General features: G+C 45.7%; 1 protein-coding gene across 2 annotated transcripts; it reads right to left on the bottom strand.

The window, feature by feature from the left end:
• Positions 1–14647: 14647 nt before the first annotated feature.
• Positions 14648–22176, bottom strand: DYNLRB1 (dynein light chain roadblock-type 1). Of its 2 annotated transcripts, none has more exons than XM_073683770.1 (4): positions 22051–22176; positions 19581–19656; positions 18917–19084; positions 14648–15130 (listed from the first exon to the last, which is right to left on the bottom strand). In XM_073683770.1, exons 1-4 carry the CDS (start codon positions 22051–22053, stop codon positions 15087–15089), a joined length of 291 nt encoding a protein of 96 aa, XP_073539871.1. In that variant the 5' UTR covers positions 22054–22176; the 3' UTR covers positions 14648–15086. The 2 variants fall into 2 exon arrangements, with proteins under 2 accessions (XP_073539871.1, XP_073539870.1); XM_073683769.1 differs by lacking the exon at positions 22051–22176 and adding an exon at positions 21898–22035.
• Between the last annotated feature and the right edge of the window lie 1774 nt (positions 22177–23950).

Genomic DNA, 23950 nt, shown 5'->3' with positions numbered 1-23950 from the left:
CTCCTCATCCTCCACCTCTTCCAAAACCTCGTCCCTTAGTGCTTGCAGTGTTTTTTCAAGCAGGCAGATAAGGGGGATAGTCATGCTGACTAGTGCATCATCTGCACTCGCCATCCGCGTGGAATAATCGAAGGCACGCAAAACGTGGCAAATGTCCTTCATAGAGGCCCACTCAGTGGTGGTGAAGTGTGAACGGCGCGCACTGCGACTTGTTTGCGCCTGCTGCAGCTGGTACTCCATTACTGCTGCCTGCTGCTCACACAACCTCTCCAACATATGTAACGTTGAATTCCACCTGGTGGGTAGGTCACATATGATGCGATGTTCCGGAAGACATAATCGGCGCTGCAGAGCTGCAATGCGTGATCTTGCATTGCTGGAACGCCGCAAGTGAGCGCACTCTATGCGGACCTTGTGAAGCAGTGCATCAAGATCCGGATAGTCCCTCAAAAAACTCTGCACGACCAAGTTGAGCACATGTGCCAGACATGGGATGTGAGTGAGGTTGCCTAGGCCCAGAGCTGCCACCAGATTTCGGCCATTGTCACACACTACCATGCCTGGCTGGAGATTCGCTGGCACAAACCACACGTCACTCTGCTGCTTGATGGCATTCCAGAGCTCCTGCGCTGTGTGGCTTCGATTCCCCAAAGAAATTAATTTTAATACGGCCTGTTGACGTTTGGCCACGGCTGTGCTCATATCGGTCATCATAACAGGTAACCGTTCACGGGTCGATGTGGAGGTAGACCGTGACGGCTCCTGCAGCGCTGATTCAGAGGAACTGGAGTATGAGGAGGAGTCAATGTGTACAGACTGGATTCCTGCAATCCTTGGAGTTGGCAGAACACGTACAGCGCCACTCTCAAGATCTGTACCCGGCTCCACAACATTTACCCAATGGGCAGTGAGGGAAAGGTATCGTCCCTGTCCATGCTTACTGGTCCACGCATCAGTGGTCAGGTGGACCTTGCTACTGACGGCGTTTTGTAGCGCATGTTTAATTTTTCCCTCCACATGATGTTGCAGGGCAGGGACGGCTTGCCTGCTGAAATAAAAGCGGCTGGGCACGTTGTATTGTGGGACTGCCAATGCCATAAAGTTACGGAATGTGTCAGTCTCCACCAGCCTGAATGATAGCATTTCAAGGGCCAGTAGTTTAGCAATGCCAGCATTCAGAGCCTGTGCTCGGGGGTGGTTTGCCGAGTATGGGCGCCTTTTCTCCCATGCCTGTGCTAACGATGGCTGTAGACTGGCCTGGGAGTGTGAGGATGACTGGGAAAGTGGTGCTGTGGGTGGAATTACACTGTGTCTCTGTACAACAGTGCCAGAGATTCTTCCATGGCGATCCTGTGAGGAAGCCGAACCAGCTGTGTGTGAGCTGGAGGAAGAGGCTACAACACGAGCTGAAGAGGTGGTAGGTGGCGCTGTAGGTTGGCCTAGGTCTTCAGTGTGTTTGTGTAACTCCACCACGTGCTTGGTCCGCACATGTTTCCACATATTTGTGGTATTGAGGTTGCTGACACTTTTCCCTCTTTTCACCTTCTGATTACACAGCTTGCATTTGACAAAGCAAATGTCATCTGCAACTGTGTCAAAAAAGGACCAGGCACTGCAAGTCTTGGGAGCGCCCGCTTTGGATTTTGGAAGAGCCATGCTCCTAATGGGTGCCGAAGTGGAGGCTACAGGCAACCAAGTCTGCCCCCTCCCTCTCCCTCCTTTTTGGGCCGTTCGGGGAATCTCTTCCTCAGAGCTGCTCCCACCACCTTCCTGTCCCTCACGCCATGATGGGTCAAGGACCTCATCATCTACACCACCCTCTTCAAACAACTGCTTCTCCTGGGTAGTCTCGACAGCACAGTACGCACCAGAAAGTGGCACCTGAGTCTCATCATCAGATGCGTACTGAGGTGTGCTGCTGACCATAGGCACTGGCCCACCCGCCTCTTCAGATTCAGAGAGACAAAACGGTTGCGCATCACTGCATACTACCTCTTCTTCAAATTCTCGAATTCTGCTTGGCTGGCCCCCTCTTTCCAAGCCAAGAGATTCAGAGAACAGAAGTAGAGATGGCTCCTGTCCAGGGCTCTCTGACTGCCTGGGCAATTTGGCAGGTGGTGAAGAGACAGATGGGTGCTCTTCAGTGCTCAGGACCTGAGAGGATCTGGAACTAATTGAAGTCGATGCGTTAGCTGCCATCCATCCGACAACGGCTTCAATTTGGTCCTCGCGCAGCAGTGGGGTACGGCTAGCTCCTACAAAGCTGCGCATAAAGGACTGTTCCCTGGTAAAACTGGGGGATGCTGAGTCACTGGTGCCCGCAGCAGGCACAGAATCCCCACGTCCTCTCCCTGCAGGCACAGAATCCTCACGTCCTCTCCCTGCAGAAACTCCACGCCCACGACCACATGCCTTACTCCCTGCCTTCTTCATCTTGGTAGACTGATAAAGATAGGCAGAAAAGTACTAAGGGCTTAGTGTGCTTATTCCTGAACAGCTGCTAACAGGTATAAGAAACACTAATTTTATAAAGTGTGGACTAGACTTTAATATGAGCTAATGTGGCCTACACAACTGTAAAGTGGAGTGTTTGGTGAACTTTATTTAGGTTTTTTTTGTCACAAAAAGACACTGGATGTGCCTAAAGATGTAATAACGATAGTATCACAAACTTTTTGTAGCTATTACAATGTAGGAAGGTAACCTACAATGCAATAGATGAGGCTGCAAAAAATAGGCTAATACTAATCTGGCTGGGGCTGCAGGGCCCAATGCTGCAGAAAGGCTCCTCTATCTACTCCTATATAGTGTGTTTGGAATCAATTTAGCTGAATATGGATGGAACCACCACACTAATAGGAGATATCAGGAAAAATTATGAATTGGCAATAAAGGACAATGTATGAGGCAGTGACACACACTGAGTGCACTACAACCAGACGGGGTTGAAGCACACACTACAGGGTGAGCTGCACTCACACACCAGACCTTGCAGACAGCGGTGAACAGTACAGATGCAGAGCACTGTGCACTAGTGCTGCAAGACGGAAAAAAAATTCTCTATCTACTCCTATATAGTGTGTTTGGAACCAATTTAGCTGAATACAGATGGAACCACCACACTAATAGGAGATATCAGGAAAAATTATGAATTGGCAATAAAGGACAATGTATGAGGCAGTGACACACACTGAGTGCACTACAACCAGACGGGGTTGAAGCACACACTACAGGGTGAGCTGCACTCACACACCAGACCTTGCAGACAGCGGTGAACAGTACAGATGCAGAGCACTGTGCACTAGTGCTGCAAGACGGAAAAAAATTTCTCTATCTACTCCTATATAGTGTGTTTGGAACCAATTTAGCTGAATACAGATGGAACCACCACACTAATAGGAGATATCAGGAAAAATTATGAATTGGCAATAAAGGACAATGTATGAGGCAGTGACACACACTGAGTGCACTACAACCAGACGGGGTTGAAGCACACACTACAGGGTGAGCTGCACTCACACACCAGACCTTGCAGACAGCGGTGAACAGTACAGATGCAGAGCACTGTGCACTAGTGCTGCAAGACGGAAAAAAATTTCTCTATCTACTCCTATATAGTGTGTTTGGAACCAATTTAGCTGAATACAGATGGAACCACCACACTAATAGGAGATATCAGGAAAAATTATGAATTGGCAAAAAAGGACAATGTATGAGGCAGTGACACACACTGAGTGCACTACAACCAGACTTGGCTGAAGCACACACTACAGGGTGAGCTGCACTCACACACACAGACCTTGCAGATAGCGGTGAACAGCACAGGGAACTGTGCACTAGCACTGCAAGGCACAGTGATTTAGAAAGTAGCTTGGGTAAAGCAGTATAGAGCAAATAGGTAGCTAAAACTGTCCCTCAGAACAACAGCGTCCTATCCCTAACTGAATTCACAGCAGAGTGAGCTCAAAATGGCGGCGGTGGCTTTTATAGTGCATCATGACATCATTTCAGCAGCCAATCACAGCCATGCCATTAGTTAAGATGCCTACATGCCTAACAGGATGTGCCCACACTTCTTAGGATCCTCATTGGCTGAATAAAATGAAAATGTCTCATTGCATTATGGGAACTTCCGATTCCGGTATACGATATTGCAATAGTATCGGAATTAAGTATCGGAATTCCGATACCGCGAATATCGGCCGATACCCGATATTTCAGTATCGGAATGCTCAACACTAGTGACGATACATTAGGTGAGGGTAGAGCTGGTCATGCAGTGGTGTTTACTGCAGGTTGTAGGCTTGTCGGAAGAGGTGGGTCTTCAGGTTCCTTTTGAAGGTGTATATATATATATATATATATATATATATGTATAGAGTCAGTTCGGTTGGTTGGTAAATATTGTTTTTTGGGTTATGTTACGCGATCACTGTGGCGGCTTCACGTCACTTCACATATGAATCAGACATCAAGAAGAAGTCAGAGCTGCGGCTGCTCACTCACCTCCTCTGCCGCACTGATTGGGTGCGGGGCTCACGTGACATTACAATGTCATGCGATCCCCGGGAAAGCGAATTCTGACATCGCTGGAACGGCGCCTGCACCAAAGATGAGTATAACTGTTGTTATTTTACTAGGGGAAACATGCTGACTGAGGCGGGGTTGTCCCAGTAGTCCTCTTCTGTCTGTGTCCATCAGTGCTTGAACTGAATGTGAAGGCAGCTGATTGGCTGCAGCGGTCACGTGAGAACCCCCTTTGATATAAGAAGTATTATTCAAAGCAAGAAACTCCTGGTGTCAATACAAAATATGTAAGAGAGCGGCTCCTCTGTCCTCTCAGGCACCAGGGCTTAGGTGCGGATGCTACCTGTGTGCCCTCCTACATCTATTTCCTCTTTAAAGGGATTCACTGTCAGGCCTGGTTCACACAAGAGTTTTACAAATCGTCCAAATTACATGCAGAATACTCGGACGATTTTTTACTTACTTGTCATCCATGTGGCATCCGTTTTTACACAGCAGCAGTTATTAAAAATTACAGAACTAAATTCAGTTTCCTTTGTTACAGAATTGCAATATATCCATAAAAATGGGATGCTATACTGTGGCTCCGTATGGCATCTGATTTTTTTTAGCACCTATAGACTCATATTGTCTAATCCGGCACACGGCACAAACTAGTGCTTGCTTGCAGTTTTTTTATGCAGATTTGGTCGCTCATCTGACCTGCTCCATTGAATAACATTCATCTCAGCGCTGTCCGGGTGCTGCTAGTTTTTTAATGGACGGCACACAGACTGAAAATACACCTGTGTGAACCTACCCTTACTGACATACATCTTCTGGTTCCTGCTGACATGACTGGACTTCTTGCGACTTCCTTGTCGCAGTACTCCTGGCATCGCAATATGACCCCATTCACTTGCTGCAAAGTTGCTGTGTAGCCCCAGCCTTAAAGGGGTTGTCCAGTTTTAAGCTACAAGTCTGAAGTCACTGGTGATTTGTGAATACTCACATTGTGTGCACTGCACACTGTGAGGATTCTCTGGTGCCAGTAGTAAACGCAATAACTGCAAGTATGGGATTTGCATACATGCGGTCACATGCCAACTAGATGGGCACGGCCTCGCTCAATGCAAGTGTATTGAGCGAGGCCAGACATGTCTAGTTGGAATGTGGCCGGAAGTATACAAATCCCATACTCGCAGTCGCATGACCTCCCACCTGAAAATCCTCACAGTGCACAATGTGAAGATTTACAAGTCTGCAGTCACATAGAGGGACTGTAGACTTGTAGCTTAAGACCGGACAACCCCTTTGACAATGTTTGGGCATTTCAGCATCCAGTGAACCAATAAAAATATTGGATACTTCTCTCTGTCAGAAACGAAAATAACCAGTAGACCTCTATGGATGCCTCATACATCAGGAGAATGGGGTCTCTTACCCCGCTTGGCTCCAGAAAGGAGTATGTGAATTAGACAGGTGGTCTTCCGTGTCTGTGACTCACTTCACTTTAGTTTATGGGTAGAGATGGGCGAACCCGAACTGGAGCAGGAGAGAGAGATGAGAAAGGAAAGAGAGAGATTATCCAGCTCCAAAGTTCGGGTCCCCATTGATTTCTATGGGGTCCAGGTTCAAGTTCACCTACAGTTCTGGTGCCAGAACCGAACATTGGCCTAAAGTTTGGTCAAACCCGACGAGCCCAAATTTCCATAGGTCCGCTCATCCCTAATTATGGGAGATCTGAATCATTAGGTAGCAAGCAAAAAAACCCATGAAGTATTGTAGAAAGCCATGCGCAAGCATGACCTCTTCCTCTTTAGCACCTATTTACATAGTTTACGAGGATTATATTTATGGTCATGCCAAAAATGACATAGAAGGTAATACCCATTTCATTTTTATTGAGACCTTTGGATAAGTTCAGTGTGACAATGTTGAACTTGGACCAAAAAAGGTTGCGCACCCGTTATAGATTGTAAGCTAGCGAGCATGGCCCTCACTCCTCTTGGTGTGTGTTGAATTATATGTTACTTGGTAATGTTTTTATTGTCTGTCCATGTCCCTGCTTAATTGTAAAGTGCAGTGGAATATGTTGGCGCTATAGAAATATAATTGTTATTATATAGCACCGTTCTTGCTTTTTTGGATGAGGCTCTGGATTAACGTCCTGTTATTGATAAATGCAAGAGAATTGTTCCCCCCTCCCCAACATGTTTCACCCCAATCACAGCTTCATCACGGGTGGATAGCACTGCAGCCTTGCAAGCGCTGGCGTCTTGGGTTCAAATCCCACCAAGGACATCTTCAAGGAGTTTGTATGTTCTTCTCTCGTTTGCGTAGGTTTCCTCCTCGTTCTCTGGTTGTTTCTTCCAACACTCCAATTTAGATTGGGGCAGTGATGATGTACTAACAGGGAGTGCATTATAGAGGCATCTGGACATGACAGTCCAAAGTTTATAAAGTTTTACCATTGTTAACTCATTGTATATTTGTGAAAAAGGCAGATACTTATTTTATAAAGTCTCAGTAATAATGATAGGAAAAACCTTTGAAGGTTACATGTCCTCTTTATCTCAAATGACCAAAGACGTAAAACTGGGCAAAGCAAGAAGATATTTTCTGCTTATAAGAAAAGCCTTATAGAATAAAGCCGGGCTCATTATGTGTCCAGTAAACGTAGCAGGAAGTATTATTGATGCCGCGCTCAAAGTACATGGAGAGACAGATAATAACTTCCAGAAATAGAGCCCTCTTAGCAGTGCAGACATGTGGCTTCATCAGTAAAAATACAGAAATATAACCATAGGAGTGGCAGTGTGGAAATATTTTGGCAGCCATACTTTTCACCCCTATCCTTAGCAGAGATCACTAGCTCCACTGTACAGTTATATGAAAAAGTTTGGGCACCCCTATTAATCTTAAGCTTAATGTTTTATAAAAATTGGTGTTTTTGCAACAGCTATTTCAGTTTGATATATGTAATAACTGTTGGACACAGTAATGTTTCTGCCTTGAAATGAGGTTTATTGTACTAACAGAAAATGTGCAATCTGCATTCAAACAAAATTTGACATGTGCATAAGTATGGGCACCTCACCAGAAAAGTGACATTAATATTTAGTAGATCTTCCTTTTGCAAAAATAACAGCCTCTAGTCGCTTCCTGTAGCTTTTAATGAGTTCCTGGATCCTGGATGAAGGTATTTTTGACCATTCCTCTTTACAAAACAATTCCAATTCAGTTAAGTTTGATGGTCGCCGAGCATGGACAGCCCTCTTCAAATGATCCCACAGATGTTCAATGATATTCAGGTCTGGGGACTGGGATGGCCATTCCAGAACATTGTAATTGTTCCTCTGCATGAATGCCTGAGTAGATTTGGAGCGGTGTTTTGGATCATTGTCTTGCTGAAAGATCCATCCCCTGCGTAACTTCAACTTTGTCACTGATTCTTGAACATTATTGTCATGAATCTGCTGATACTGAATGGAATCCATGCGTCCCTCAACTTTAACAAGATTCCCGATGCCGGCATTGGCCACACAGCCCCAAAGCATGATGGAACCTCCACCAAATTTTACTGTGGGTAGCAAGTGTTTTTCTTGGAATGCTGTGTTTTTTTGCCGCCATGCATAACGCCTTTTTGTATGACCAAACAACTCAATCTTGGTTTCATCAGTCCACAGGACATTCTTCCAAAAAGAAATTGGCTTCTCCAAATGTGCTTTTGCATACCTCAGCCGACTCTGTTTGTGGCGTGCTTGCAGAAACGGCTTCTTTCGCATCACTCTCCCATACAGCTTCTCCTTGTGCAAAGTGCGTTGTATAGTTGACCGATGCACAGTGACACCATCTGCAGCAAGTTGATGCTGCAGCTCTCTGGAGGTGGTCTGAGGATTGTCCTTGACTGATTTCACCATTCTTCTTCTCTGCCTTTCTGATGTTTTTCTTGGCCTGCCACTTCTGGCCTTAACAAGAACTGTCCCTGTGTTCTTCCATTTCCTTACTATGTTCCTCACAGTGGAAACTGACAGGTTAAATCTCTGAGACAGCTTTTTGTATCCTTCCCCTGAACAACTATGTTGAATAATCTTTGTTTTCAGATCATTTGACAGTTGTTTTGAGGAGCCCATGATGCCACTCTTCAGAGGAGATTCAAACAGGAGAACAACTTGCAAGTGGCCACTTTAAGTATCTTTTCTCATGATTGCATACACCTGGCTATGAAGTTCAAAGCTCAATGAGGTTACAAAACCAAGAAAAGTGCTTTAGTAAGTCAGTAAAAAGTAGGTAGGAGTATTTAAAACAAGAAAATGATAAGGGTGCCCATACTTATGCACCTGACAAATTTTGTTTGAATGCAGATTGCACATTTTCTGTTAGTACAATAAACCTCATTTCATAGAATCATAGAATGGTAGAGTTGGAAGGGACCTCCTGGGTCATCTGGTCCAACCCCCTGCTCAAAGCAGGATTCACTAGATCATCTCAGACAGATGTCTGTCCAGCCTCTGTTTGAAGACGTCCATTGAAGGGGAACTCACCACCTCTCGTGGCAGCCTGTTCCACTCATTAATCACCCTAACTGTCAAAAAGTTTTTTCTAATATCTAATCTGTGTCTCCTCCCATTTAGTTTCATCCCATTGCTTCTAGTCTTTCCTTGTGCAAATGAGAATAAAGATGATCCTTCTACAATGTGACAGCCCTTGACATATTTGTAGACAGCTATTAAGTCTCCTCTCAGTCTTCTTTTTTGCAAGCTAAACATTCCCAAATCCTGCAACCGTTCCTCATAGGACATGGTTTGCAGACCAGTCACCATTCTGGTCGCTCTTCTCTGAACTTGCTCCAGTTTGTCTATGTCTTTTTTAAAATGTGGTGCCCAAAACTGTACACAGTATTCCAGATGAGGTCTGACCAAAGAGGAGTAAAGACCAATAATGACTTCACGTGATCTAGACTGTATGCTTCTGTTAATACATCCCAGAATTGTATTTGCCTTTTTTGCTGCTGCATCACACTGTTGACTCATGTTCAGTCTATGATCTATTAGTATACCTAAGTCTTTTTCACATGTACTGTTGCTTAGCTCTATTCCTCCCATTCTGTATATGCTTTTTTCATTTTTATTGCCCAGATGTAGTACTTTGCATTTTTCCCTGTTAAAAACCATTCTGTTGGTTGCTGCCCAGTGCTCCAGTTTATTTAGGTCTTTTTGAATCCTCTCTCTCTCTTCTCTAGTATTAGCTATCCCTCCTAGCTTTGTGTCATCAGCAAATTTAATCAGTTTACCCTCAATTCCTTCATCTAAATCATTGATAAAGATGTTGAACAATACAGGTCCCAGGACGGAGCCCTGTGGTACCCCACTTGAGACATTCATCCAGCTGGATGTGAAGCCATTTACAATCACCCTTTGAGTCCGATCACTAAGCCAGTTATGAATCCACCTAACAGTTGCCTGGTCCATTGCATACTTGGTCATTTTTTCAATAAGGATGGTGTGAGATACTTTGTCAAATGCTTTGCTGAAGTCAAGATATACTATATCTACAGCATTTCCCTGATCCACCCAGTCAGTGATTCTGTCATAGAAGGAAATTAAGTTAGTCTGACATGACTTGTTAGTTATAAACCCATGCTGACTCTGGTTAATCACTTCATTCTTATCCAGGTACTTACATACATGTTGTTTAATAATTTGTTCAAAGATCTTTCCTGGTATAGAAGTCAGACTCACCGGCCTATAGTTCCCTGGGTCCACCTTCTTCCCCTTTTTGAAGATAGGAACAACATTTGCTCTTCTCCAGTCTTCTGGGACTTCTCCTGTTCTCCAAGAATTTTCAAAGATTATGGAGAGTGGTTCTAAAATTTCTTCTACGATCTCCTTCAGTACTCTGGGGTGTAATTCATCTGGACCTGGAGACTTGAACTCATTTATGTTAGCTAAATATTCCCTCACAATCTTTCTGTTTACAGATAACTTGGATTCTTCTATTCCTTTAAAAGGACAGTGAAGATCAGTTGATGCTACATTTTCTTTCTGAGAGAAAACAGATGCAAAATAGGAATTAAAAAGTTTGGCCTTCTCAACATCCTCTCTTACCATTTCTCCATTTTCATCCTGTAAAAATCCTATAGCATCTTTGACTTTTCTTTTACTTTTGACATACCCCCAAAATCCTTTTTTATTGCTTTTGACATCTCTTGCAAGCCTTAATTCATTGTCAGCTTTAGCTAACCTGATACATGCCCTGCAGGATCTGCAGACTGCATTATAATCTTCTTTAGATATGCCTCCCTCTTTCCATTTAATAAACATTTCTTTCTTTCTTTTTAGCATGTGTTTAAGTTCTGTGTTCATCCATCCTGGTTTCCTTAAATGCTTCCCATTCTTCCTACTTTTCGGGATTGTTAACGATTGTGCTTTGAAAATCTCATTTTTAAAAATTTCCCATCCTTCCTGGACATTTTTGTCCTTAAGGACATCCAGCCATTGGATCCCTCCTATTCTCTTGCTGAGTCTCTTAAAATCTGCCTTTCTAAAATCTAACCTTGAAGTTTGAGTCTTCACATGTCTTCCTCCTCTAGTTATCCAAAATTCTATAATAGCATGATCGCTGCCTCCTAGGGTCCCAGCCACTTTTACCTCCTCAACCATTTCCTCCTTGTTTATAAGGATTAGATCCAAAGTAGCAGATCCCCTTGTTTTCTCCCCTACCTTTTGGAAGATAAAGTTGTCAGCAAGAGAGGATAAGAATTTGCTTGACCTGTTAGTTTTACTTGAGAGAGATTCCCAACAAATGTCTGGATAGTTGAAATCTCCCATGACCACTACGTCATATTTTTTTGAGAACTTGGTCATTTGATACATAAAGAGTTCATCCATAGCTTCAGCTTGCCCAGGTGGCCTGTAGTAAATGCCTACAATGGTGTCCTTTCCGTTGTTCTCTCCTTGTATTCTTACCCAAACAGTTTCCACAGAACTCCCAGTCTCTGAAGCTTCAATCTCTGTGCAGATATACGCTTTTCTAACATACAATGCGACACCTCCTCCTCGTTTATCAAGTCTGTTTCTTGCAAATAAGTTGTATCCTTTTAGCCTTTTATTCCAATCATGTGTATCGTCCCACCAAGTTTCAGTGATTCCAATGACATCATATTTCTTTTCCTGCGTTAGTAGTTCTAATTCTCCTTGTTTGTTGCCCATGCTTTGTGCATTTGTATAAAAACATTTTAGTTTGTGATTGGTTTCTCTTCCTCCCATATTTTTATTATTTAAATTGTTTTGTCTTTGTTCTTCCTTTCCACTTCCAGTAGCAGAGATCTCAATAGTATTTGTCAGCTGTATGGCTTTTTCTGGCCTTTTGCTTCCCTTCCCACATTGTTCTAGTTTAAAGCTCTCCTGATGAGTGCAGCAAGGCAATTTCCAAATACATGTTTTCCAGTCTTCGTAAGGTGCACCCCATCTCTAGCAAGTAGTCCATCATATAGGTAATTCATCCCGTGATCCAGAAATCCAAATCCTTGTTGACGGCACCATCGACGTAGCCAGTTGTTCACCTGTAGAATCTTATTCCACCTCATTGTTCCATGGCCATCCACTGGGAGGATGGATGAGAAGACCACCTGCGCTCCCAATTCTTTCACTTTCTTGCCTAAGTCTTCAAAGTCACTGCAGATGGTTTCCAGGTCCTTTCTTGCGGTGTCATTTGTCCCCACATGTATTAGCAGGAATGGGTAGTGATCTGTAGGTCTGAAGAGTCTTGATATCCTGTCAGACACATCTTTAATTTTTGCTCCTGGAAGACAGCACATTTCTCTTGAGGTTATGTCTGGTCTGCAGATAGCAGCCTCTGTTCCTCTTAACAGGGAATCCCCCATGACCACCACTCTCCGTTTTTTCTTCACAACATTCTTCTTTCTCCATCCAGGAGGATTCTAAGGGCTTACAAGGTTATTCATTGCTGGCAAAGTCTTATTTTGCTGTATTTCTTCATGGTTCTCCTGCGTGAGAGCCTGGTACTGGTTCCTGAGCAGTATGGGTGCTGACTGCCTCTCTATCCTCCTGCTTCTCTGGGTCACATGCTTCCATTCCTCTGTTTCCTCAGGTGCAGTTCGAATTTCTTCTCTTTCTGAATCATGAAGAGATAATTCTGCTCTGTCTAAGAACTCTTCACCTTCCTTAATGATTTTCAAGGTAGTTAACCTCTCTTCTAGATTTTGCAACTTTTCCTCCAACAGGGACACAAGCTTGCATTTCTGGCATGTGAAGTTTGGCTTTTCCACTGGCAAGTCTGTGAACATGTAGCAGGATATGCAGCTCACCAAATGGCTCCTGGACTCTTCCATGTTCTTACTGTTAATGTTCTGAAAACAGTGAAAAAAGCTTAAAAAAAAAGCTTCAAAATGCTTACCGATGTCCTCTTTTCAGCTCCAACAGCCAAAATCCAGTGTTCTTTGAGCTCACGGAGACTCTTCACTTACCCCAAAATGCAGTGGGAATATGCAAATTATCTCCTCAGGACTCCTCCCCTGGTTTCAAGGCAGAAACATTACTGTGTCCAACAGTTATTACATATATCAAACTGAAATAGCTGTTGCAAAAACACCAATTTTTATAAAACATTAAGCTTAAGATTAATAGGGGTGCCCAAACTTTTTCATATAACTGTATCTGAGACTTATATTACCTGTGACTTCTCAATGCAATATACAGGGAAAGCCCCGTGTGTGATCACTGCCGTGAATCCCTGGTGTTACATTAGTCCCTGTCCAGTGGGGTTTAGAGGTATCCATATACCAGGACTCCTTGGTAGAGCAATATACCAAAAATGTAATTTGTGTGCCCTCTCATTTTGTATTTGAATCGCTAAAACCGATCAATGGGGTAACCACCATAAAAAGGGTGACCTTTATGTCCCTATCCCAACACAAGAAAATCCCTAAGTATTTTATCCTGCATTGGAAGAAAAGAAGGATCCAGGAGAAGATAAAGGAACAGTTGTAAAATCTTGATAGGTTTCATTATATAGCCATAGACCACACATGTCAAATACTGGCCCGTGGGTCAAATCTGGCCCTCAGGGTGATTATATTTGGCCCGCGACACCATATGGAGGACTATGAAGAGCCCATTAGGGCTTTGTGGGGCCATTATTCTGAATGGAAGACTATGTGGGGCCCATTATACTGTGTGGAGGGCTGCATGGGGAATCACAGTTGGGGCATCATACTTTTCCAGGAGAGTTGAGGAGGGAAGGAGGGTACAGTAGGGACATCATACCATACGTGTGAAGGAATTCAATGTGGGGGGTATCATACTGTGTTTAGAGGGAGTTTTGTTGGCATCATACTTCATAGGGGCAATCTAGGCAACTCAATAGGAGGAAAATTACTCTGTAAGGACCGCAATGTTGTGAGGTATGATTCTCTGTGACACCACCGAATATTAAATTTTTTTTTTAATAAATATCAAGGTTGGCACGCAACTTTGTCCAAGTTTTTAATTTTCGCCCTCTGTGTTTGAGTTTGACATCCCTGCCATAGACGCACTTATGGCAAAGACAAAAAGATACATCCTCTGACGCATTTCAGGTTGCAAATACTTAGAATCAAGGATTATTTGCGATCCGAATTGCGTTAGTACTTTTTTTTTTTTTACCTTTGTCCCAAGTACGTTTATGGCTACATAATAAAGCCTATCAAAATTTTACAACAACTGTTGCTGGATTTTCTCCTTGTGTTCGGAAGGATATTGTACTCCAGTATCTGCAATGAAGTTAGGCACCGATGTGAATTCATACCAGAAGCCATAGTTGTCTGCAAAATCTGTCATACAACATATCTGAACCAAGCTTATGGACCCCAATGATGTATTATTCTGTCTGAAGTGACGTAAACCCTGACACGGCTGCTGAACGCAGGCAAGAACATGCAGGCTTAATCCCTATAGTTCTACATACATTACAAGTGAATCATGTATGTACTGATTTAACCGCACCCATAGTTACCTGTCTGACAGCTGTCAATGATCATATAAGCAATCTCCCTGTGTATAAATGTTTTTGCCCTAGTAGTAAGTGTGTACATGACATGAATACTGTGACAATAAAGCAACACGAAGGACCAAATAAGTGCAGTTATTAAAGTTTTATGCAGATTAAATATTACACTGGTTGCAGTTACGGGTGAAAAATCAATGTAATCACTTAGCAAAAAGGTGTACAAATAAAACAATTTACAATGCAATAATAGCAATGAAAAAACATGGAAGGAGACAGAAGAATATATGAAATTATTAAATTATATTAGGGTTTAAGTCAGTAAACAATATAATCCTTAGGGGGCAGCTTTCTATAAGGGTCCGGCTAAAATGTTACCCCAGGGCTTAGTGCATCAGGGTTCTCTTTGCAGCGTTATCCAGGAGGGCAGGCAATAGATACGCAGAGAATGGCTAAGATCTGGACTTCTAAATCTTCGTTCTGCAACTCCAGCATGACACCAAGTCCAAAATAACATGGAGGAATATTTAGGAAGGTCGGTATCTGGTAGTGGGAGGGGGGGGGGGGGGAAATCACTCGGAAGGATGCTGGATGACAACTAATATGTAGTCTTTATCTGAAAATAAAAGAGATGAAGAAAGCATTATTATAAAGTAATACAAGTAGAGAAAGGGGTAAAGTTTCTCCTTGCGGAAAGTGACATGTCAAGCCTGGCATGCCAAGGTAAGGAGACTTAAAGGGGTTTTCCCACGAACGAAACTTCATTTTAACCAGTAGATCTTGGAATGATAATAAGTTCCACAATTGGATGTGTTTAAATAAAATGTTCCTGTGCTGAGATAATCTTATAAATGTTCCCCCGTGTAATGTCTGACCGTGTACAGAACATGGTCTGATCATACCACAGCTCCTGGGCAGGGGAGGAAGCAAAAGAGTATACAGACATTACAGTATGGTATCACAGCTGATTCTTTCAGAGAGGTAAAACATTTCCCTGTCTGTTTTTAAACAATGTTTTACTTCAAAGAAAGAATCAGCTGCGCAGAATATCTGTATACTTTCCTTTGATTCTTCTCCTACCCAGGAGATGTGGTATGATCAGACCATGTTCCTGCACAGTCAGACACAGACATTACTCAGTACACAGCAGGGGAACATTTATAAGATTATCTCAGCACAGGAACATTTTATTTACAAATATCCAATTGTGGAACTTATTATTATTCCAAGATCTATTGATTAAAATGAACTTTTGTTTGTGGGAAAACCCCTTTAAGGCCTGCAATGCTCCTCTGGGAAATTAAATATGCAAAAGCTTGGATAGTGACTTTTAGGATTGCTACTTCCTATAGGTGGCATTAGAGTTCTAGTCCTCTTCCTCCTTGAAGAGGCAATTTGCACAAATCATGAAAAACGTGGAGTGTGGCCTTCCTATTGTGGATTACATACCTATAGGTGTATTTACATTCAGTAAGGCAGATGAATGAAGAAAACAAACCCTTTATTGATGACATGTTATAGACTGAAAGGGCACTTAGCTAGGGTATTTAGAGGGCAGGTAATGAATCTTTGCCCTAAGTGTTGCGAAGCTCAGTTATCGCTCTGTCTGACCTAATAGAGGTAAGCTGGTGGGTACGTAGGATGATCGATGCAGAGATGTAAAATCTAGCACGCCATCTTCAAAAGAGACTGTCAGATGTCTTCAAAATTCTTCTTGCTTTTGACAGGAAAAAAAAAAACCAAACAGATGCACTAGGAGAAAACCTTAAAGGGATCCTGTCACTGGGTTATATTAGTAAAATCTGAAGCAACCACCTTTCACTGGACTATTACCACAGTCCATCAACCTGTATATAAACCCCCAACTCTCCCTGCATATCTCAAAAAATACCTTTTAGAAGTCTCCTGGGCCGTATGCTAATCAGCACAGTCAGGTCCGATGGGCGTCTGTGGTCTGCGCATCTTCTATCGGAAAAATTGCCATCCTCCTACCTTGATTGACGTGTGCCAAGTTATCCACAGGCCCTTGCAAATTTGCGCCTGCGCACTTTGCTCTGTCATACTAAACTCTGAAATGCGCATGTGCCAGCTTCACTTCTGCGTAACAAGTGCCGGCGTTATGAGGGTGGTAGGACAAAGCAAAGTAGGGCAGAGCAAAGTGCCCCTGCCTAGTAATGGTGCAGGACTCTATGGATGATGTAGGATGTGTCATACACATCAATCAAGGCAGGAGGACGGTGAATCTGATGATAGAGGAGGTGCACATCCCAGATCACTGACACCCCTTGGACCTAACCGCGCTGATTAGCATATGACACTGGAGACTTATAAGCGTATTTTTTTGGGCTATACAGGGAAGGTTAAGGGCTTATATACAGGTTGATGTACTGTGATAATAGAGCAGTTAATGGTAGCGGATTTTTTTTATATTGAGATAACCTGGTGACAGATTCCCTGTAAGTGTGCTTTACAAAAATTCTTTATTATTAAATATTATTAGATATTGCGGAAACCACGCAAGGTCTTAATGCAAATCACTAATCAGATAACTTATCATCAGAGCCTTTCAGCAATGTCACATCGGAACAGATTCATATATCTGGTTTCGTAATTGCTTTACTTTAAGAGCCATTCCTAGTGTACTTCTCATAGGCCTACTTTACACAGAAAGATCTATATGATCTCTGAAAACTTTAAAGGGAATCTGTCTGCAGGTTTGTTCTACCTTATCTGAGAGCAGCCTGATGTAGGCAAAGAGACCTTGAATCCAGCAATATATCACTTAGATTACTGGGTGCAGCGGTCATGACACAATCAAAGCTTTTAGATTTAGCAATGCAGCAGAGCTGAGAAAGCTAACCCCGCCCACACCAGGCTATGTATATACAATGGCTATAGACAGTGAGCTGTTTATCACAGAATGGGTGTTGTCGGACCAGGAGGCACGTCTGCTGTGTCCCAGCAATGATAAACTCTTGGTGCTAAAACAGTCATTGCAAATAAACAAAACCACAGAGCTTGATAAGAGAGCCATCACTGAAATCTGTGTTTTTACCCCTACCTCATGCTGTCTTCAGCCTACATAGCAAAAACCTGCTCAAAGATTCCCTTTAACGCTTTTTTTTTTCCACTAAACACATTGTATGGTGCCTAGACTTAGGGCTACTGCTGGAACCTCTACCGTCCTGAAGAACAGGGATACCAAAGTCTCCCGTGTAAAAGTTGCAGTAGTGCACATGCATGACCACCATTCTATCTAGTTGTATGGGACTGATGAAAAGAGCCATTCCATTTTTTTGGAGTTGGTGGGACTCTCCGACATCATACATTCAGGATGAATCATGATAAATATATTTAGTGGTAAAACCCCTTTAAAGTGGCAATACACATTAATGTTGGCCGAACCTGACAATTTTGTTGGAACCAGCTGACCATATAACGTATGTGTATGGAGACCTCCCAACTCTACCATGAGCTCAGATGTCAAAAGATAGAAGTATGAGGCTCTTGGATATAAAAATGTCCACTTTGCTCCCACTGGACATAAGCCACTGCAGGAAGTTCAGTGACATCGGATTACCCTCTTCTCGCCATTTGAAACTATTTATGCAAGTGATCGGGGGTTGAGGGCAATAGTGTTGGCCATGATTATGCGATCTGTATGGCCAACTTTACACTAGTGTGAGCTATGCCCACTTACTATACATCTCCTAGAGCCGAAGTTCAGGGGGTTTACACTTCTCCTATACACTCAAATTCGGCAGTCATGTTGGAAGTGAAGCCCTGTACTTCTGTGGATCTAAGCTCTCAGCAATGTTGCTTCCTGAAGAACATAGATCAGATCCCCATAATACAGAGAACCAAGCTTGCAGCTTGGGGAGGGTTATATATGAGCATGGCAGCAATAGATTAACCCTTCATTGATTTCTTGTAATGTCCATGTCGAAAGTGCGTCGGTCTCCTGACAAGTTCACTTTAATGGGGATTTGCCAGAACATCCCTTATACTATTTGTTTTGATTTTTATATACCATTTTCATGAGAAAGTGCAATATATTGTACACACCAATCTCTCCTCACCTAACTCCAGGTCACTGACAGGTCTCTCCCATTGTCACTGACAGGTCTCTAGAGCAAAGCGGGGAGAAGCCGACAGGAGTTCTCCGGACTAGTCACATCTCTCCACATTTTAACCAACTACTTTTTATCTGAAACACTGCAGTATTTCTGAGAAAGACATTCCTGGTTGCAATCGTGCAGCCAGGGTCCGATTTATGCTGCCCCTGGTTTGGGGCATGAATCACCTGACAGGTTCCCCTTTAGACTGGCACACAATGGCTGCCAGCTCTGCAGCAAGCTCCAGTGAATTACACTGGGTGAATCTGATAATAATGTAATAATACCTGGAGCAATCATAATCTCATTCTTCTTGGATCGGACCCTGAGGAAAGTCAGATCATTCTGGGGGTCAATATCCCGCACTGAACTTCTGGCCTTCATCACTAGCTGATGCATTAGCCCGGCATATTGTGCAGTGGTGGCATTATCCATTGTGCTCTTTATGGGAATTCCTGAAAAAAGAAAAGGAAGAACACAAATATTGTAAGAAAGTCAAAACAATTTAAGATGGCCATACAGCTTATATAGATGTATGGCAAATGGTAGTCAAGCTTACAGCTATTCTTCCTGAACCCCTGTGCACACTACTCAGCCCCTGCCACATGTGCTTATGTCAATGGGGAGAGAACTAGGCCACTGCCAGACACCCATGGCCTTACCATGTGGGAACAAACGATTCCAACATGCCCAATCTCCCTCTACAATTCATGCCTGGAAAGAGCGGGGACACCCCCAATGTAGATTAGATGGTCAGCTGGTTGAAAATTGGAACGTTTTGCTGATTTTTATCCTATGGGTTACTCCCAAAACCGTAAGTTACCCCTAACTGGGAGGAAGTCGGAGAACCTGCAATACCAATATATTCACAAGAGCCACAAAATTATGTCCCAAACACGTGTCATAATACAGATAAAGTGGCCACCCCTTTAATGACAGGTCTGCACTCACCTTCTGAATTCACAATTATAATTCCCTGTACGCCCTTCTGGCTCTGGATCCTCTTTAATGTTTCCTCAACGTCTGCCTGTAAAAACACAAGAAAGGAAATAAGTCTTCTAGATTTACAGGCACTGAACATCATTTCTCCTGCAAAATCAGGGGAGCTGGAGAGCCGTAATACACAGTGAGCTCACAGCTCGGGCCAGCGTCCCAGGGACCCTACCACGCCAGCGACACTCCTCGGATCACATGGAATCCTGGGGCATTTTGTAGAGAGGGACAATACAAAGAAGACGTTTCATAAGGAGTGTCTCTCTTCTTCATCAGAACACAGAAAAATGTAACAGCCTTACTGTCTTCTAGAAAAAACCCGAGCCGCATGGAGCTTCTAAGTCCAATAATCAGACCTGGACTGGATCACGCCTCTCCCAGTATACGACTGGGACTCCATAGGTGACACTTACTGGGAACCAGCAGGGGGAAATTATTAGCCCCCACCATATCTAAGATTCATCATCGTAAACACGAGCGCCCCTCCCCCTCCCGCAGAGTAACTGGAGGCATTTGGAGGACTGGACAAGCTGCAGTGGATTTTGGAGCATTGGATTTGGAATGGAGACACTAACCCCTCCCACTCAGGTGAACACACGGTGGTGGCGCTGTATGTGTGCCGTGACAGACACCCTGCACCCCTTTTTACTACTTGCCATTTATGAAGGATCTTACTGTGAAATCACAATCTGTAGATGTATATTCTACCAGGGAGCTCTGCAAAGTCAGTGTAACCAGTGGGCACAATCACACGAATGGCCAGAATTCCCAACATCACATATTTATAAAATTGTCATATTACCCAGAGATACAATGAAAGGGGTCTGTGCGCCGCTCCAGAGATGCATCTAATAAAGCTAAAGAAGGAATGCATGGTGCAAGTCTGAGAGGGTCCAAGCACTACCCATCCTGCCAGACCAGCGCTGCCGCCACTACCCATCCTGCCAGACCAGCGCTGCCGCCACTACCCATCCTGCCAGACCAGCGCTGCCACCACTACCCATCCTGCCAGACCAGCACTGCCGCCACTACCCATCCTGCCAGACCAGCACTGCCGCCACTGCCCATCCTGCCAGCCCTGCCGCCACTACCCATCCTGCCAGACCAGCACTGCCGCCACTACCCATCCTGCCAGACCAGCACTGCCGCCACTACCCATCCTGCCAGACCAGCACTGCCGCCACTACCCATCCTGCCAGACCAACGCTGCCGCCACTACCCATCCTGCCAGACCAGCGCTGCCGCCACTACCCATCCTGCCAGACCAGCCCTGCTGCCACTACCCATCCTGCCAGACCAGCACTGCCGCCACTACCCATCCTGCCAGACCAGCACTGCCGCCACTACCCATCCTGCCAGACCAGCACTGCCGCCACTACCCATCCTGCCAGACCAGCACTGCCGCCACTACCCATCCTGCCAGCCCTGCTGCCACTACCCATCCTGCCAGACCAACACTGCCGCCACTACCCATCCTGCCAGACCAGCACTGCCGCCACTACCCATCCTGCCAGACCAGCACTGCCGCCACTACCCATCCAACCAGACAAGCACTGCTGCCACTACCCATCCTGCCAGCACTGCCGCCACTACCCATCCTGCCAGACCAGCACTGCCGCCACTACCCATCCTGCCAGACCAGCACTGCCGCCACTACCCATCCTGCCAGACCAGCACTGCCGCCACTACCCATTCTGCCAGACCAGCACTGCCGCCACTACCCATCCTGCCAGACCAGCACTGCCGCCACTACCCATTCTGCCAGACCAGCACTGCCGCCACTACCCATCCTGCCAGACCAGCACTGCCGCCACTACCCATCCTGCCAGACCAGCACTGCCGCCACTACCCATCCTGCCAGACCAGCACTGCCGCCACTATCCATCCTGCCAGCACTGCTGCCACTACCCATCCTGCCAGACCAGCGCTGCCGCCACTATCCATCCTGCCAGCACTGCTGCCACTACCCATCCTGCCAGACCAGCACTGCTGCCACTATCCATCCTGCCAGCACTGCTGCCACTACCCATCCTGCCAGCACTGCTGCCACTACCCATCCTGCCAGCACTGCTGCCACTATCCATCCTGCCAGACCAGCGCTGCCGCCACTACCCATCCTGCCAGCCCTGCCGCCACTATCTATCCTGCCAGCTGCACTCTCCCTTCACAGGCCTGTACTGCAGGAGTGATGGATTATGAAGCCACAGAGATGGGCACTTAGCTGGTCACTACCTTGCAGAGACGCTTGTACCGGGGAAGTATGTGCACGTCATACCAGCAGATGCAGAATACATGGCGCAGATGAGACACTGACAGCCAATGATCTCATGTGGTGGCGATGATGTCACCCCAATAACCTTTCTCCCGGTGCTCGGTGACAGACCCCGTGCTGCTGCACAGAAGATACCCGGTCGCGGGAACCACTCACCATAGCAGCCGCCTTCCCTCAGTTTCGCAGTCACTACAATACAGTGCGCATGCGCAGAGACTGGCGTCACCAGGCGACCAAACCCTCCGTTGTTCCTCCCTGACTCTGGAGCTGTTGGAAACGTCGCGATAATAGAACGTGAAGTCTCCGACAGTTGGAACCATGTTGTTGAAGCCAGGGCGCAGCCGCAGTGGACATTGAGAAAATGACCTCAGTATTTATTCCTATTTCTGTAGACTGGGCGGTAGCCTGTTGTATAGAGCAGGCATTATAACACGAGTTCTGTGGGGACCAATTACCCTGTGACTCCCGGTTCGAAGCTGACCTCGGAAACATGAGAGCTGGGTGCTGGTTGGCTGCCACAGGCTACTGCTCCACTGTTACTCTGCAGCTATTTGCATGCGTCAGCCTCTGGACTCGGTTCATCCTTTGGTTGGGGTCATTACAGAAATGGCCTGATGCTTCCTATTGGGAACATGCAGTAGGGCACAGACCTCACAAAACCCTGACCCAGTAAATAGGGTGTATTTTAGGGGGTGTCACTCCATATCACATGTTATATGATGCAAATCTGGGAACCTTAGACCAGCAATTCCCAACAGCGCTGCCATGGAAACCTGTTTTGAAAAAGAGGGACAGATCATTTTGGCCATGCCCTGGCCACACCCCAATCCACGCCCATTTACCATTTTTCTCCCCTGACAGGAGGAGTTGTCAGAGGGGCGCTGGTAATAAGGGGCATTCAGCAGATGGCCCTCATCCTCAATCCTGGTATGCGTGGCCCCTTCATCCCCAATCCTGGTATGCATGGCACCCCTCATCCCAAACCTGGTATGCATGGCCCCCTCATCATCAATCCTGGTATCAGTGGCGTACTGCCAATGGCGGCAGGCCACGCAACTGCTATAGGGCCCGTGAGCTGGGGGGCCCCATAGCAGTCACCCCCCTCCTGCACTCCCCGCTCAGCTGCTTGATTGCCTCCGCCGCCCACCGGCACTCTCTTCAGGCATGGCCGCGCGCAGTGCACTGTGCAGCTGTGTATTGTAGTAATGACTCGGCAGGGGTGACACTGCGCCTTTAATTGTCCTTGTGTCGCCCCTGCCGTCATTACTAGCAGACACAGCCGCACTGCGCGCGGCCATGCCTGACAACTGCCGGGGGGCAGTGGCGGCTATCAAGCAGGGGGGTGCAGGAGGGGGGCCCCAATGAAGAAGGGGGCCTGATGAAGGAAGGCCCCGAGGGGGGCACTGATGAAGGAAGGCCCCGAGGGGGGTCCTGACAAAGGGAGGCCCCGAGGAGGACCCTGATGAAGTGCCTTCAATTAGGTAGCGCCGGTAGAGCAGGAGGGGGGCCCTGATGAAGTGCCGGCAATAAAACACCGCCGGAGGTCCTCCCTGCGGAGCTGCTGGGGAAGCAGTGTGTGTGTGTGCGCATGTTTGCGTACTGTGTGTGTGTGTGTGCGTGTCTGCACACTGCGTGTCTGCGTGCATGTCTGCGTAATGTGTGCTCATGTCTGCATATTGTGTGTGCGCATGTCTGGGTACTGTGTGTGCGCATGTGAGCCGCCCCCTGGGCCGTGGGGTACCCGGTGCCGGGCCGGTAGATGCTGGGGGTTGTAGTCACTGTGGCGGTGACCCGGTCCGTGACCCAGGGCGGTCAATCCAGGGGTAATATATATATATATATATATATATATGTGATATAATGTCCGACTACGCCACATGTGGAGTGCGGCTAATGAGGCCGCCGCTGCGGAACAGTCCTCTGAAGCTGATGGTTTGGCAGCAAGGGTGGTATAATTCCCCACAGGAAGAGTGTAGCTTCAGGGCAGTGTGTGTGGATGATGGTGGTTATTGTGCAGGAAGTCAATAATAAACACGGAGTCAGTGTGATGCAGTCC

Source organism: Phyllobates terribilis, unplaced genomic scaffold (genome assembly GCF_046119375.1).
Source record: "Phyllobates terribilis strain yellow unplaced genomic scaffold, ASM4611937v1 Scaffold_5__5_contigs__length_657084704, whole genome shotgun sequence".
In the NCBI taxonomy this organism is placed as follows: Eukaryota; Metazoa; Chordata; class Amphibia; order Anura; family Dendrobatidae; genus Phyllobates; species Phyllobates terribilis.
The sequence above is the reverse complement of the archived record's forward strand: the minus strand, read 5'-3'. Positions and strand labels throughout refer to the sequence as shown.

What these genes read in the sequence shown, in the direction of transcription:
- DYNLRB1 (XM_073683769.1), bottom strand. Translation starts at nt 21,951, where the DNA reads ATGAGATCATTGGCTGTCAGTGTCTCATCTGCGCCATGTATTCTGCAT. An exon ending in CATGTATTCTGCATCTGCTG is followed by an intron (nt 19,657 to 21,897) that starts GTATGACGTGCA and finishes GTGTTTTTACAG; the next exon opens with GCAGACGTTGAGGAAACATT. An exon ending in TGAGATTATGATTGCTCCAG is followed by an intron (nt 15,131 to 18,916) that starts GTATTATTACAT and finishes TTTTATTTTCAG; the next exon opens with ATAAAGACTACATATTAGTT.